The sequence below is a fragment of the Diorhabda carinulata genome, chromosome 3 (genome assembly GCF_026250575.1).
Source record: "Diorhabda carinulata isolate Delta chromosome 3, icDioCari1.1, whole genome shotgun sequence".
NCBI lineage: Eukaryota > Metazoa > Arthropoda > Insecta > Coleoptera > Chrysomelidae > Diorhabda > Diorhabda carinulata.
Genome location: NC_079462.1, coordinates 16,240,500 through 16,257,235, shown reverse-complemented (window position 1 = coordinate 16,257,235; position 16,736 = coordinate 16,240,500). Strand labels below are relative to the sequence as shown.

General features: G+C 29.5%; 1 protein-coding gene across 33 annotated transcripts in view; it reads left to right on the top strand.

Moving 5' to 3' along the window:
- LOC130891374 (tensin-1) overlaps positions 1-16,736 on the top strand; it is a 115,464-nt gene that overhangs the window by 93,037 nt on the left and 5,691 nt on the right. For 16 of the 33 annotated variants that reach the window (XM_057796045.1, XM_057796036.1, XM_057796037.1 and 13 more), the window contains 7 exons: positions 2,303-2,434; positions 5,901-6,165; positions 8,131-8,631; positions 11,065-11,237; positions 11,310-11,512; positions 12,391-12,798; positions 14,926-15,131. In XM_057796045.1, the coding sequence (XP_057652028.1) occupies positions 2,303-2,434; positions 5,901-6,165; positions 8,131-8,631; positions 11,065-11,237; positions 11,310-11,512; positions 12,391-12,798; positions 14,926-15,131 (1,888 nt within the window). The remainder of the gene's footprint in view (positions 1-2,302; positions 2,435-5,900; positions 6,166-8,130; positions 8,632-11,064; positions 11,238-11,309; positions 11,513-12,390; positions 12,799-14,925; positions 15,132-16,736) is intronic. The other 17 variants (XM_057796056.1, XM_057796044.1, XM_057796062.1 and 14 more) reach the window with 2 other exon arrangements.

Genomic DNA, 16,736 nt, shown 5'->3' with positions numbered 1-16,736 from the left:
ATAGATAAACCCAAACTTTGAGAATCAAATTCACGTGAAATTCATCGAAAAATACGAAGATTATGTTCATTTTGCACTTTCTTCGAATAAATTTCTTATAATTTGTTTTTTTCCTTCCGTCCTCTTGTATTCCCACTCTCCCTCACTTTCACTTTATATTTTTGTTTCCCTCCGTATAAACGTATATTTTTTCCCCACCTATATTTGTGATTATGTGATCTTCAGCGCAGAATTCCGTACGACTCATTGAAAGTATGGTAATCAAAAATAAGAAAATTTAATCTTCGTCATACTAGAGACGCCATTTTCATTAACATACTCGAATTATCATTCGAATAATCTCGTTAAAATATGACGCGTTTTCGATTCCTCCAATCCCAATTTCGTTCTTAATACGTTGTTAATCGATATACAGATACTGATGGTAATAAGAAATGAAAATAATCGATCAATCAATTGATCACCTACGGTTGAAAGTTAGAACAAAAGATATAACCTTTACAGATAATAATGATCTTCAGTAACAAACGAAAACGGTTACGTTCTTCAGTATTGTTTTGAAAATTAATATTTTTCGTCAATATAACTGGTATGGAAATCATTCTAGCTTCTATTGTTGCTATTATAAATAGAATTAAACTTGGCAACGGGCGCATCGTTAAATTTTTAAATTCTCGTAGAAGCTATTTCGATCTAATACAATCGATGTCTGATTGATAGAATCGGTTACGACGTTGTCAAGATTTAATTATTTCACATATATCGAAATTAATTAGTATTTATTCGTTGGTTTTGAAAAAATAATATTAATTAGTAGATTTTTTATATACAAAAAACGGAAACGAATTTTTAGTATACATACTCTACGACATCCATCTCTCTTTCTCTCTCTCGTAATAATAATAATAAGATTATGATGCTAACACTCTACGTAACGAAACAACGTTGTCACGTCTTGTTTAAAGTCTTGAAATTACATGATGATTTATATATCTTTATATAGTGTTTCGAAATCTATGAATTTCAGAATATTAAAATTTAATTGAAATTATATTGTGAAATAACAATGAAATATTGTATCTAATAAGGAATAATATTAAATATTAGATGTAATTCTATATAAAAACAGTGATTTTAAATTAATTTCGGTATTAAAAAGTGAAAGTCGTTTATGATGCTACGTTGCCAAAGCACAAATAAATAATGAAATGTTATATAAATTTTTTATTGGAGACATTCTAATTTTGTTTTGTTAAAGAAGGCGAATAAATTTATTTAATGATAGTATACATCAAGCAAGGTTATTATGTAAATGTTTTTGTTATCTTATATTCAGGGGTTATTAAATTGTTTATTTCGTTAGTCTGAATAATATACGGGATGACCAAAAAAAAAACAATATCTCGCGTAGAAAAAATGTTAACTGAACAAGAAGAGTTATTTTAAGTAAACTCGTTTACTTTTTTTATTGGTTCTATAAAATTAAAAAAAAAATAGAAAAAAATTTGAGAAGTTGAGGTGGGAGTAATTTAATGTTTTTTATTTTAATAAAAAGCATTAGTTTCAAAAAAATCGTTCTTGTTGAAAAAAATATTTATTTTTTCATTAAATGATTTAATTTTCTTTACTATTAGCCTCTATATGTGGTTTCATTTCATTATATTACGACACCCTGTATACTGATTTATAAATGACTTTAAAGTAAAATAATTATATTCTATTAAAGTTAATGATTCTATAGACAAATAAAATGAAAAAAAGTGGATTATTTTCTAAAAACATTGAATAAATATTTTGGAATTTGAAATACCACCCCCTATGGCAAAGCACCCCAACGTTAAATCTGTTACTAAAAGGCATCCATGCTTGTACAATATCTTTTTATCGATTTTTTAAATTATTTTTAATATACGACAAAAAATGAGATAAAAAAGAAATTCGTCGACTTTTTTTTCCCTTCATCCCCTTGTAAAATGAGAATTTAATTTTTTTCATTTTTTTAACGAATTCTCGATCGTCATAATCGAAGGAAAAAATTATTAATAACGTTTGGCTTGTTTTGCGGTCGAATGGTCGCGGGTTCAAGTCCGATTGATAAATATACAGTTTTCCGCTCTATAATTATATGGAAATAGTTCGATTTTATAAATTTCGCCCTATTTGTTTGTAAAATAAATCAGTTTTGGGCCAAATTAGGTTTAAAAAACTCGATGAGTTTCATTTTTCGATTAATTATAATTCATGATAAAATCGTTGTTTGGTTAGTTGTTTGATGGAAAACAATTGTTGCGAATTGTTTCAGACGACGTTAACCATACTTTTGGACCACTAGACGGAAGTATATACGCCACGATTGCAAAAAAAACGGAATTATCTCCGGGCGCTGTTTCTAGTCCATTGACAGTGTCGATGGACAGTGGCATTTCTTCAGCAGGTAATTTCATCAATATTAATACGAATTATTATTAAACAAAAATTTCGTATCATCGAAATATATCGTTTATTGGGCCACCTTATATATATAATGATGTATTCTGTATATAGAACAAATAAAAAAATACAAATTTCGAAACCGGGTTTCCAAAAATGGTTAGTCACGTAATTATCTACGAAAAAAAATTGAACTCGATCCGCCAAATGCGTATTATAACCTTGAGACTGGCCTTGTAAAAATTGGACGTAATAATTATACAGGGTTTGACATTATGTTTAATTTAATATAGTTATGAAATTTTTTAACGTAAAAATTGTTTTCTGATCTATTACGAGAGTTTGAATTGATTTTCAACGATCCAATGGTAAAAACACTCACGCTGACGTTTAATTTAGTACAAATTAAATTGAAATATGGGCAGAGAAGTTTTGAATACAGACCTGTCTAAAATATTTTAAAGTCATAATGCGAGAGTCTCGTGAATCACTCAGTATTGGACTCATTCGATATTGGGACTCCCGCTTTTCCCTTTGAGAATTCAAAACGGACAGGGCCGGCATAGCTATAAAAAGTGCGTTATAATATTGAAAAATGGAAACATTTTGAACTGAAATAATATTTTTTTATAATTATCGGGACGCTTACTTTGAATTTACAAAATTTTCATTTTTATTTGGTTTAAAATCGTGATTAACTCGATACTGGACTTCCAGCTTTCCTTTTGAGGAGTACAAAACGGACAGGGCGGGCATAGCTCTAAAAAGTGCGTTATAATATTGAAAAATGGAAAAATTTTGATCTGAATTAAATTTTTTTTCTAATTATTGAGACGATTACATTGAATTTACAAAATTTCTCATATAAAAATGATTTTTCTTTCGATATACCTTGTACTTATAATATGTCGTCAATTTCTTACGGAAATTCAAATTTTTTCTATTTATATTCAATAATTTTGAATTGTTGTTATAAATGAGATTGAATGGGGTTGAAATTGGTTTGTATCAACCCAGGAATTTATTGGCGACAAAAAGGAAATTATATCAAATTTATTCATTTTTTAAAATCTTATTTTTTTTATCGCGTTAAATTCGACTGAAAAGTATCCTTGTTTCTAAATTATTTATTTTAGCGATAAAAGGTCGTTAACTTGCATTAAGCTAACAAATCTAGCTTAATACCAATCCTCACGACATTTTATTAATACACACACGCACGAACGATTTCTACACAGACAGAAAAGAAGATAATAAAGTATTTAACGAAAAAATTACAATTTTCATTACATTTAAACGACTTTAAATCACAAAAAGGTTAATTTTTACACACGTAGTTTATTCATACACGAACTTTCACGTTTCATTATTCACTTAACTAATTTATTCAACTGTACTATGTCATTTGTATGACTAACTTACGATTTTCGCTTTATATATTAAAATCACATTCTAGATCTTTCGGATTATCAAAATTTCTAGATTGCCGTGAATATTAAATTATCTGTGAAATTTTCTTTTTCGTTGAACAATCAATTCCAACACACAAAAAAAGAAAATAATAAAAACTAAAGTATTTAACGAAAAATTACGATTTTCTTTACTTCTTTTTTACAATTATCGAGATTAAATTTTCAATTTTGAAATTATTTTATTGTTTTTCTTATTCATTTAAACGATTTTTCATTACAAAAAGGTTAATTTCCACACAAGCAATTTATTCGTACACGAACTTTCACGTTTCACTATTCACTTAACTAATTTTTGCAACTACAATTCACTTCACAATTCACAATTCATTTGATTGACTAAATTCATGTTCTAGACATTTCGGATTATCAAAATTTCTAGATTGCCGTGAATATTAAATTATCGGAGAAAATTTATTTCCAACACAGATAAAAAGAAAATAATAAGAAATAAAGTATTTAACGAAAAATTACAATTTTCTTTACTTTTTTTACAATTATTTAATTATTTTAAAATAAATTTCTATACAAATAGTTTCGGATAATTACAATCATCAAATTCTCCCAAAAAATCATCGATAATCATCAAATAATAGTCATATTGTGAAGCTAATCTAACTCGAGCCTTGCAGAGGAAACAAATCCTTTATTGGGGCCATTAAAATCGTCAAATTTAAAACCTTTCCAAAATACATCGAAATGCATCAAGTAATTGATGAAAATCTCATATTTCCATTCAATAGAATACATTCGATTAAATAAATCGCCCACTACATCATCAAAACTTTTGTAATTTCATCTTGAACGCCTACACTTTCAGTATATAACCAGTTTCAAGGCGAGATCATCTTTTCGATTCAGATAAACACAATGTAGAACCATTATTATCATTTGGCAAATTCCCAAAAAAAAAATATCGCACAAGTTCTTTTTTGTTAAAAAACGTTATCGCGAAGTTTTTAACTATGGTATAACAAAGTAAACATGAAATTAATCGGACAACAAAAAAACTTACGTACCTTACGTAATTTATTCATAAACACTTTGCACTATTCACTAAAATCTACACACTAAACAACTACTTTATTTAAATACACTTGATACTGTCACGAAATATTCCATATCCAAGTGTTTTCTGATTTACGACTTGTAGACGTTTGTTTTTTATATCAAATATAGATTATTCGACTTCTGAAAATCTCTGGTTTATAAAAAAAAACAAAAAAATAGTGCCAAAAATAAACGAAATACTCGGGGCATCCGCCAAAATTTAGTTTCGATGACATTAGAACAGGACCGGTTTCACGGTGGGTCCAGTAAAATTATTTCGATATTTTCTGGTTTTTCAATATTAATTCGCGTCTTTTCAACATTTTCGGTTGCAAAAATCCATTTTATAAAAGTAGTTTCTATTATACTTAAGGAAAATATTTAAATTTTTGCTGGAAATTTTGTTTTCAAAATAAAATCATCGCCTTTGATTGTATTGAAATTATATGAAAAATTTCTTTGTCAAAATCGAAAGTAATATAATTTTTTTCGCCATCGTACATTTATTCTTATCACAGTATATTTCCTTTAAAAAACAAAAAAATAAAAATATTTCTTGTCATTATATTTTCAAAATAATCGCTGATTAATTTCTTGTTTAGTTTGTTATATTATACCTTATATTCAATTATCACATAAAAAAAATAATTTATAATAAAAAATGCGGGAAAAATATCCAAATCATGATTTTTTATAACTAGTTTTGTCAAAAAAAAATATTTACAATTTTCATAATTTTTAATACAGTTAAAAATATTTTTTTTTTAATTATAGCAAAAGTAATATCTCCTTACACAAATATCGTCAACTACCCCTGTAAATTTCTTTATTATTGTTTTTTTAAACTTATTTAACTTCGATTTTAACTAAGTAAACAAAAATCGTGTACATTTGGTATATGGATAACCTTAACCCTAACCTTAATTTTTCATCGGTTCTTATGTGTATCAGGACATCATCCACAAAACGCCAACACCACCGCCTCTTCTGGTAGTCCCCCACCAACCGCCCAAACTTCCCCCCTCACTCCCGAAGATCAACATCGCGAACTCGACGAACTTCTCAGCGACATGATGCTGACGGTCCAGTCGATTCCGGACTTGAAAACGTCGCCGAGCTTGACCAATAACGGTCGAGAAGACGAATTTAGATTCATCGACGACGAAGACGAGAAAAGCATCCCTTATCACGCGCGCCAATCCAGCCAGCCCTTTAGGTAAGTGACGTAAATGTTGTCATATCATCATCGAAGTATCAAATAATTTCTGTGTTTTAATATTTGGTTGAATTTTTGAAAAAAAAATAATTACAAGTTCCTCTAATTCGGTTCGTATTTATCAAAATAATAAATTTATAAAATCTATTTTAAAATCAATAGATTCAATAATGATTCCTAAATAAACTGTCAAATTTTGACGCTTTTACTACCTTCCATTAATGAGATATGGGGCTTTGAAATTTGGGTCAATTTTTGGTAAAATAAAAATTTCGAGAAATGACATGTTCCTCTAACTTGAATGACATTTTCCGAAATAATGAAAATCGAAATATTTTTTCAAAATCAATAGATTCAGTAACGATTCCTTAATAAACTGACAAACTTTGACGTTTCTACTGCACGCAATTATCAAGATACAGGACATTAAAGTTGGTTACAATTTTTGGTATAATAGAATGAAATGATATGCTCCTCTAATTTGACTCATATTTGTGAAAATAATGATCATTGATATTTATTTATTTCAATCAGGAGAATCAGGAATAATTTCTAAATAAACTGTCAAATTTTGATGTTTTTATTACTTTCCATTAATGAGATACGGAGCGTTAAAGTTTGTTAAAACTTTTGGTAAAAATTTTTGGTAGTATGAAAATTTACAAAAATGACATGCTCCCCTAATTTGACTCATATTTGTGAAAATAATGATCATTGTAATTTATTTTTCAAATCAGTAGAATCAGGACGATTTCATGAATAAACTGTCAAATTTTGACTTCATTCAATTATCGAGATACGGGGCGTTCAAGTTCGTTTTAATTTTTGGTAGAATGAAAATTTGATTCATATTTGTGAAAATATTGATCATTGAAATTTTTTTTTTAAATCAGTATAATCAGGAATAATTTCTAAATAAACTGTCAAATTTTGAGGTTTTTATTACCTTCCATTGATAAAATACGGGGCGTTAAAATTTGTTAAAACTTTTGGTATGATTCATAATTTAATAAATGACTCGTACCTTTAACTTGGCTCATATTTCCCGAAATAATGAAAATTGAAATATATTTTCAAAATCAATAGATTCAGAAATTATTATTTAATAAACTGTCAAATTTTGACGTTTCCACTCCACGCGATTATCGAGATACGGGACGTTAAAATTGGTTACAATATTTGGTATAATATTTGTCCAAATAATTATCATTGAAATTTATTTCATGAATAAACTGTCAAATTTTGAGGTTTCTACGTCATTCGGTTATCGAGATAAGGGGCGTTAAAGTTTGGGTCAATTTTTGATAAAATGAAAATTTTGAAAAATAACATCTTCCTTTAATTTGACTCATATTTGTCAAAATCATGATCATTGAGATTTATTTTTTAAATAAGTAGATTCAGGACGATTTTATGAACAAAATATCGAATGTTGACGTTTTCATTACGAATTATTGATGAGATACAGGGTTCTAAATTTTAACCAAACTCTTGGTATGATTCATAATTTCAAAAATAACTTGTACCTCTAATTTGTCTCAAATTTTCCTAAATAATGGAAATTGAAATATTTTCTCCAAATCGATACATTCAGTAATGATTCCTTAATAAACTGTCAAATTTTGACGTTTTTACTACGATTAATTAATGAGATACAAAGTTTCAAAGTTCAAATTTTGAAAAATGACATGTTCCCCTATTTTGATTCACATATGTCAAAATAAAGAACTTTGACATTCATCTTCTAACCCTCTAGATTCTGGATTAAATTCTGAAGAAACTGTCAAATTTTGACGTGAACAAAAAACAGGACCGTATTAACTAAATTTAAATCGACAAAAACTTTTAGCAATGATTTAAAAACAATTTCTTGACTTATAACATATTAAAAAAATACGTTTTCCACAATATTTTGATTGCTCCCAATTTGGATAAGGTCAATCAGATCAAAATTTTCTTCCGCAGTTACGGAATCAATGCCAACATGATCAGCGAATCTAAAAGGCTCGCTAGCCCTTCGTTAGTGCGTAAAGTTAGCGGAAAAGGTAACGAAAATATTTATAAAAGTTCACCAGGAAGTGAAATTACTTATAAAAGTTCACCAGGAAGTGACAGCATTTATAAAAGTTCCATGAGTAACGATGGAACGCTACGAAAAGTCCAAGCGCAAGTTTACCCCGAATTCGGTACGAAAATAAATAATTACCCGAAAAGCGACAATATTTTCCACACGAATTCAACCCTCCAACCGATAAAAAGCGATTTTAGGGAGGAGTATTACAGAGAAGATGTCAGGAGATATGATCCTTTGAAGAGGAGTTTAACCGAAGGGACGATAAGGAGAAGTCCTGAAAAGATTTATAAACATTCACAATCTGTCGTTACAAGTCCTTATTCGGATACGGAAAGTCTGTCACCGCCCGGAGCTTTTAGAAACAACACCAAGTCACCAGAATTTCACGAAACGTAAGTTTTTTGTTTTTTTTTATTTCGAATTTAATTCAACATTTCAATTGTTTTTATGCAAATTTGTTTATAATAAATGCGACTCTCACGGTACTTGATGGAAAGATCGAATTTCTTTTCCAAATATGGCGGCTTCGAATAAGTTTCTCTTCTCGATACGGACTTAGAAAATCTATGAGAAGGGAATGCGGATTCTGGCCTTTAAAGGAATTATCATTCGTTGATGATTAATTTCTTTGTGATAGAAACGATTTTATTTAAATAACACTGCCCTACACGGTTTGGTACCACACAAAAAAATTAGTAATACGTGTTATACTTTTCGATATGTTCTTTGGATACGTTTTTGTACGTGCCTTTAATTTGACCTATATTTTTCGAATTAATGAAAATTGAAATATATTTTCGAAATCAGTAGATTCGGTAATGATTCCTTAATAAACTGTCAAATTTTGACGTTTTTTCTACCTTCCGTTAAAGAGATACAGGGCGTTAAAGTTGGTTAAAATTTTTATAATAGAAAATTTCATGTACTTCTAATTTGGCTTATATTTTCCGAAAATTATTTTCTAAATCAGTATATGCCGAATTCAAATTTTGAAATGACACGAGATTATTCATCGAGAAATAATTTGATGCCTTCTAAACAAAACCAAATACATTTTTCATACATACTTTTTTCGAACACAATAAATAACCCTCGTATATTCAGTAAATTTTTCAATTAACTGAAATTTGTCGTAATAATTTTTGCGAGTTGCAGTATTCTTTCAAATATTGCAATTTCCTTATAATCCGATAAAAAATATTCATTTGAATCATACGTACTTACATTATGCCCACTCCGAAAGATATTTATAGTTCAGTAAACAGGAATGTCAAGGATAAATTTAACTACGAATTTTTCCTTTTAAATATATTTGTCGAAACATTAAAATTTATACGTTGTTTATTCTTATTATTTCGAGGACAAAATGAAAAAAAAAACAATTTCGAGTATATTGAAATATTTATTAATCTCTCAAATATCAAATAACAAAATTTAATTTTTACATTCTCAATTATTTCTCGGTCAAATAGAGTCGATAAAAATCGTTCAGATTCGATTACGATCGTACACCCATTCTTATTAGAAAATTGCCATATCGAATAGATCCACCCACCCGTATTTTCTATCTCTCTTTATACCTTCAGGAATGTGGTATTAGACTTGCGTCCATTAACAACGAATTTCTTTGTTTATAGATTGTAATTATAAATGAAGGGACGCGGAGAAGGAAATAAAAACAATCTATTATTCATAAAAATCAATGATTATTTAGATTTTTAGTAAATACATTCGATAAACAAATCACAAAACAAAGTCACGTGACTGCGAACGACAATCGTGTTATGTCACGTCACGCGAAACGTCATGTTGTTTTCATACGACAGGGCAAGTTACTCCATATTGTTTTACGATTTTAGCATTTTGTATGTTGATATTTTTGGACAAAAACTTTGGTTTTATTTTATAGATAATATTGTCCAATACATTCTTCTATTTGTTTACACTGATAAACGACGATCGTCATTTCTACTAACAAGTTTTTGGTTTTCATTTTAATCGACTTATGGGATATTTTTATAGAGTTTTTTCTTGGGTTTAAGTAGATTGAAACAATGTTAAAATGGTTGTTTAGACATTTTAATGAAGCTTCGGTCTTTTCTTTAGAACTTTTTCAAAACCCAAAGTGATTATTTTGTGAAACATACAAAACAATGAAAATTATATCTAACTTACCCAAAGTGTAATTCTTATATTGCACATTTGAATTTGAATGTTTAAGTATTTATTGGTTGCAATTTCAGGAAAATTGCGTTCCATTCAATGAAAATTGCGTTCCACTCGTTGAAAATAGGTTTCAATTTCTTTGAAATTACGTTCCACTTAATGAAAATTGTGTTCCATTCGTTGAAAATTGCATTCCATCCAATGTAAATTGCGTTCCAACGTTGAAAAATGCATTCACTCTTTGAAAATTAGTTACAATTTCATGAAAATTAAAAAACGTTCCACTTAATGAAAATTGCGTTCCACTCGTTGAAAAATGCGTCGTTCCACTCAATAAAAATTGCGTTCCACTCGTTTAAAATTACGTACTACTCGTTGGAAATCAAATACAATTTTATGAAAATAACGTTATAGTATCTCTAAAAATTGCCTTTCACTCGTTTATAATTGCGTTTCACTCATTTAAAATTGCGTTCCACTCGTTGAAAATTTCGTTCTACTCGTTGGAAATCAAATACAATTTTATGAAAATAACGTTAGGGTATCTCTAAAAATTGCGTTCCACTCGTTTATAATTGCGTTTCACTCATTTAAAATTGCGTTCCACTCGTTGAAAATTTCGTTCCACTCGTTGAAAATTGCGTTCCACTATTTTTTAGATATACCAACGGTACGAATTTAACATGGTTGCAACGTCAACAACAAAAACTCAAAGAACGTCGAGAAATTATCCTGAAGGAAGAACGGCAACCCCACGAAACTAGGCTTTTGTCGGAATTAAGGAGCGTACAGTCGAGGCATATGCGTCCTACGGCGAGTCACCGACTCGACGGTGAGTGTTGAATGCGATCATATAACGTGGTGAGTCCGTTGCTATTTCTTTGTTATTTTTTACGATTTATAGGTTATACTAGCGATACGACAGCTTTTGCTGATGACGACGAAGATTACACGATACCTCTGCATATAAATACAATGTCGAAAAATGGCAGTACCACCCCTGGTTCGACGAGTAATTACAGTACTTTGAAATCCACTTACAGTACTACCTTGAAAAATGAAAGACCTTTTGTTAGCGTGAAAAAAGCTCACGAAAGGTATACGCAGGTATGTACCGTTTTATTTTTTTTTTAAATCACGTACTTCATAGTCACATCGAAATAATGAAAATTAATAAAAATGTTTTCACGTACTTCGGACTTTTAGACACGACGAAAAAATGAAAATTAATAAAAATGTTTTACGTATTTCGTACACTTAGCCAGAACGAATAATGTATCACCACAATCTAACGGCAATTAAAAAAAAATTCAGGATAGAACTTGGAAAAAACAAATTAAAAAAATCTCATTTTTTGGCAAACTAAAACTAAAAAAAATAACAAAATTAATTTTTTTATATTTAAATACTTAAGCTGGGTTTCTACCAAAACTGTAAAATAATTTTTTCTACTTTACTACAGTCTTTTTACAATAAAACGTAGCAAAAAGTGCGATAACAAAAAAAATTAATATTTTGAAAAGCCTTCACATGAAATGTTGTACTGCTTTAATTAATTTTTTTCTTTGCAAGCGCGGGAAATATCTCGATACGTCGTCATTAAATTTAAACTTCCTTCGAAAGCGCGGGAAATATATTATTACATAGTTTCTATTAACTATTTTATCTAACCATTTAGTCTTCGTCATTCATGACTGCTTTCACTGGACTACTGCCTACTCGAGAAAACGCATAGCCGTGTCGTGCTTCATGTATGGCAGTGAGATTGGAGAAGAACAATATTTGTCATCTGTCTTATTGGGAATATAATATTGACTCAATCCTCCAATTACTGCTTACAACCCCTAGCTTCTCGATTTGTTACAAAACCTCGTAGAAACCCAGCTTAATTCAATTAGTTTTACGATTATCTAGTTAAATATTTAATAAGGTTAATCGGTAATCCTACACGGTAGTTTAATATTTACCTAACCTAAAATTTATAGAACGGCACACAGACCCCTGCGCAAATACTGGCGGTTAACCCTCTGGGTGAAATAATCCGCCCTTCGTCGAGAAACGCGGATCAACTAGACAATGGTTTATTATCGTTAGCCGAAAAACAACAATACAAAAACTACAATCAACAACAACAACACACGGTGGGTATCGAAATAGCAACCAATAATTCACCATCAACGGAAAATAGATTATCTATACCTAGAGACGGCGGTAGGTCGTCCACCGCCGATCATCGGGGATTGTTCGTCGGACAATCTTCGGATGATAGAGTGGGAGGCGTACCGTCTTTGGATGGTGATAGACTTGAAGCGCTCAATGATTTGATTGCTAACTTATCGAGCGGTTCTGACAAATCTAACGACAGTCCTAATAACATTGCATCGGCATGGCAGGTACTAACTGGTTTATTACGCTTATCACATGTACTAAAAAAATCTTCATATCGTAATAAACTAAAAAAAAATTATAATCGAAAGTGATTTTATTTCAGTTAGTTGAAATATCACTTAAATTTGGCAACGTAGCGTTAAATTGATTAGCGATTGATTATTCTGATATTATAGTTCGGGAGATTAACGTCGAATTATATTTCAATTGTTTCCGTTTTCGTTACGAAATAATAATAAACTTGGCAACGTTGCAATAATAGATATATTTGTCTGGTTATGGAATTAAGAAATTCATTTTAAATATTATAGTCCGGGATTAAGGTCGAAACTTGTACTTTATTTGAAATTTTTACGTTTTCATCACGAAATATTGATAAATTTGGCAACGTAGCGTTAAATTGATTCAACCGATTATTCTGATATTATAGTTCGGGAGATTAACGTCGAATTTTATTTCAATTGTTCACGTTTTCGTTATGAAATAATAATAAACTTGGCAGTCGCTTTAATTTTAATTTATTATCTGATTATCCAATCAAGAAATTCCTTTCGAATATTATGGTCTGGGTGATTAAGGTCGAAACTTGAACTTGTCTGGTTATAGAATCAAGAAATTCCTTTCAAATTTTATTTCCGAAGGATTGAAGTCGAAAATAGAACTACTATTCCAATTTTTTTCCGTTCTCGTCACGAAATATTAATAAATTTGGCAACGTAGTGAAACCTTTATCAGTCTGATTATCGAATCAAGAAATTAATTTCGAATATTATAGTCCGGGTGATTGAGGTCGAAAATTGAACTCATATTTCAGTTTTTTACGGTTTTGTTACGAAGTATCAATAAATTTGGCAACATCGCATTAGATTTATTTGTCTGATTTACGAATCGAGAAATTCCTTTTAAATATTACAGTCCGGATGATTAAGGTCGAAAATTTATTTTTTTTACGTTCTTATTACGATATGTCAATGAATTTGGCAACATCGCGATAGATATTTTGTCTGAATTAGGAAGCGAGAAGTTTATGTCAAATATTATAGTCCAGGAGAATAAAGTCGAAGGAAAGTTGATGCCCTTTAGGATAATAAGTTTATATTTTCAAAAAATTTTTCAACCCTAAACTTTGGAAAATTGAATATTGAATTTTAATATACATCTTGATTAAGACGAAATATTAAATTTGGCAACGTAGCGTTATATTATTCAAATAGAGAGATTCCTTTCAAATATTATAAACCAGGAGAATAAGGTAAAAAAATGAATTTTGTTCCAAGTTTTTTTTCGCCATTTTTTTCTTGTACAAAAAATTATGGGAAATTTCATGCTCTAAAATATAATAAAACTTAATTTTCCAAAAAAAAATTGTTAGCTCGATTTTTCAAAGTTTGACAAAAAAATTTGGAAATGTGTATTTATGCTGTAAATATGGTAAAAATAACAGAATCAAATTGAAATTATATGAAGACAAGAAAAGTTGTGGTTTTTAGATTTTGAAAATTTAAAATGGCGTCGTTGTAAATTTGTTTATTCAAAAACCGGTTATTTCTTGAATATTAACAATTTGGAAATTTTGGTTTAGTGCAAGCGACAGAAGAAGATTTGGAATTCTTAAAACAATATCAATAAAATTTTCAAAAAGTCAAAATTGTCGCCATTTGAATTTTAAAAATTTGACAAAACCAACAACATATAATTCCTATTTGTTTATTCATGTATTTTATAATTTCCGAAAAAGTAAACAAATTTCCAAATTTTTAATCAATTTATAAAAAAATAGTGATGAAAAACAAGTTTTTGGACAACTATTTTTCTCATCTTATAGTACATAAACTTTCTCAAAAAATTTTTGTACGATCAAAAATTTTAACAAATATCTCTGGACTATAATCTCAATATAGGTTCATCTCGTGGAATAAATCACAACGTTGCCAAGTTTCGTAGCGTGAATTTGAATAAATTGACAAAAAAAATATTTGTTGATAAATCGTTTTCATTGAAAATTGAAAAATATTTTGATGTTTCAATCTAATTTCGATTTTTATCAACAAAGCTTCTCGTCTTGTGCTTGTTTCCGCTTGATCTTTTTACGTTTTTCCATTTCGAAAAACAAATTTCATTCGAATTTTCAGTATCAACGTGAAGAATCCATACAATCTTGGAGATCGCAAATCGGAACCGAACCTGATTCCAGTCCGTCGCACAATTCATCTCCTAGACCGCAAACTCCTGCATTTCCGGTTCACGCCAGAACTCCGTACACGAACGCGTCAACTCCCACCGTACAATTCGACATACCTTCCGAACGACTACCACCAAAAAGTCCTACCACCCAACGGTGAGTACCAAATTTTGTAATTTATTTAAAAAAAATGTGTCTGGAATAAACTTATTTAAATTGGAATGTTTATAAGACGATTGAAATCGATTTATTTCCTTAAAAATTTTTACAGGGTATGTCATAAATTCTTATGAAAATAATTTTATTTAAAAAAAAATTTATACAGGGGTATTTCGAAGTTATTTACAATACAACTTTAAAATATTTATGTTTCAGGACGATTATTGAAAATTTCGTAATATACGTTCATAAATAGTTATTTTCCTAACAAGTGCGGAAAGTGATACTTTCCCGCACGCGACTGCAGTTGTCCCGAACGACGCGGAACGGAGTTAGGCCAAGCGGTCATTATTATTTTTTCTACGACCGTATATACATATACAAAACTAAAAACTACTAAATACTAAACACAATTTGTTGTATTCCGTAGACTAGTAAGAATTACCGGTCCAGTGGAGTTATTTGGTTTAATGTGGTTTAATTTAGAAGATTATACATTATATATCGGTCACTTCCAAGACGTTTTGAACAACTTTGACGTTTTAGTAACAGTTACACGCCTGGATTGTCATAGCAACTGATGTCAAACCCGAGTGGTTTGATAGTTGTTTTGTGACACTCCTTTGAAGAATGTACAAGGTTATATAAAAAATATCTTTTTTATTTTATATTTTCAAAAAATTAAAAATGTTACAAAAAGCTAAAAAAGGTTTAAATCTTATTTGATGGACTATTTCGTAAATAAATATTTACCTGTAGTAACAATAGTTATAATCTCAGAAGTAAAAAACTATTTAATAAGGTCAAAATTTGCATAATTTTACTTTCCCGCACTAGTGCAGGAAAGTGACACTTTCAAAACTAAAATGCATGTGGGAAAGTGGGTTTAAAACGCACGGTCGTAGAAAAAATAATTTTTTTCTCCAACCATCAAAAAATGTTGACATTTTTGTACTATTTTCAGATGCAAAAGCCATCAATTCCCTTACCATACAAAAATTTGCTCGCTGCTTAGCAACATTTTTAATCATAGAATTAAAAGCATTTGCAGAATTGCACTTGAGCTCTCTAATTGAAATTTGAAGAAAAAAATTGTCACATTGTCTCTTACAAACTTAGTAAACAAACTAATTAGGCAACTATATATTTTCATCGTGTTTGGGATTCATTTTGAAAGCAGCATAAAAACTACTACAAAAATTATATCATTAGTACGTCTACTGACGTCTACTTGACAATCGATATTTACCAACAATACCAGATATCCATGACTACCGACTTGCTATCGCTGTTATAATTAATAGGTGTTCAAATTTATTACCAAATTATTAAGGATTTTTGAATAAAACTAACTTTATTTTAATTTTGACTTGGTTAGAGAAAAAATAGTATATATCATACGGACTGAAAGTGCCTATTTTTACTCGTAATTTTGCATTCACTCGGCTGCGCTGCGCTCCGCCTCGCACTTGCAAATATTGCTCGTAAAAAAATATACACTTTTAATCCTTATAATATAATATACTATTTTTGTAACAAAGAGTATAAAGTCGAAAATTTTGAATAGAATGATTACTCTATATCAATTATGAAATGTTGTGG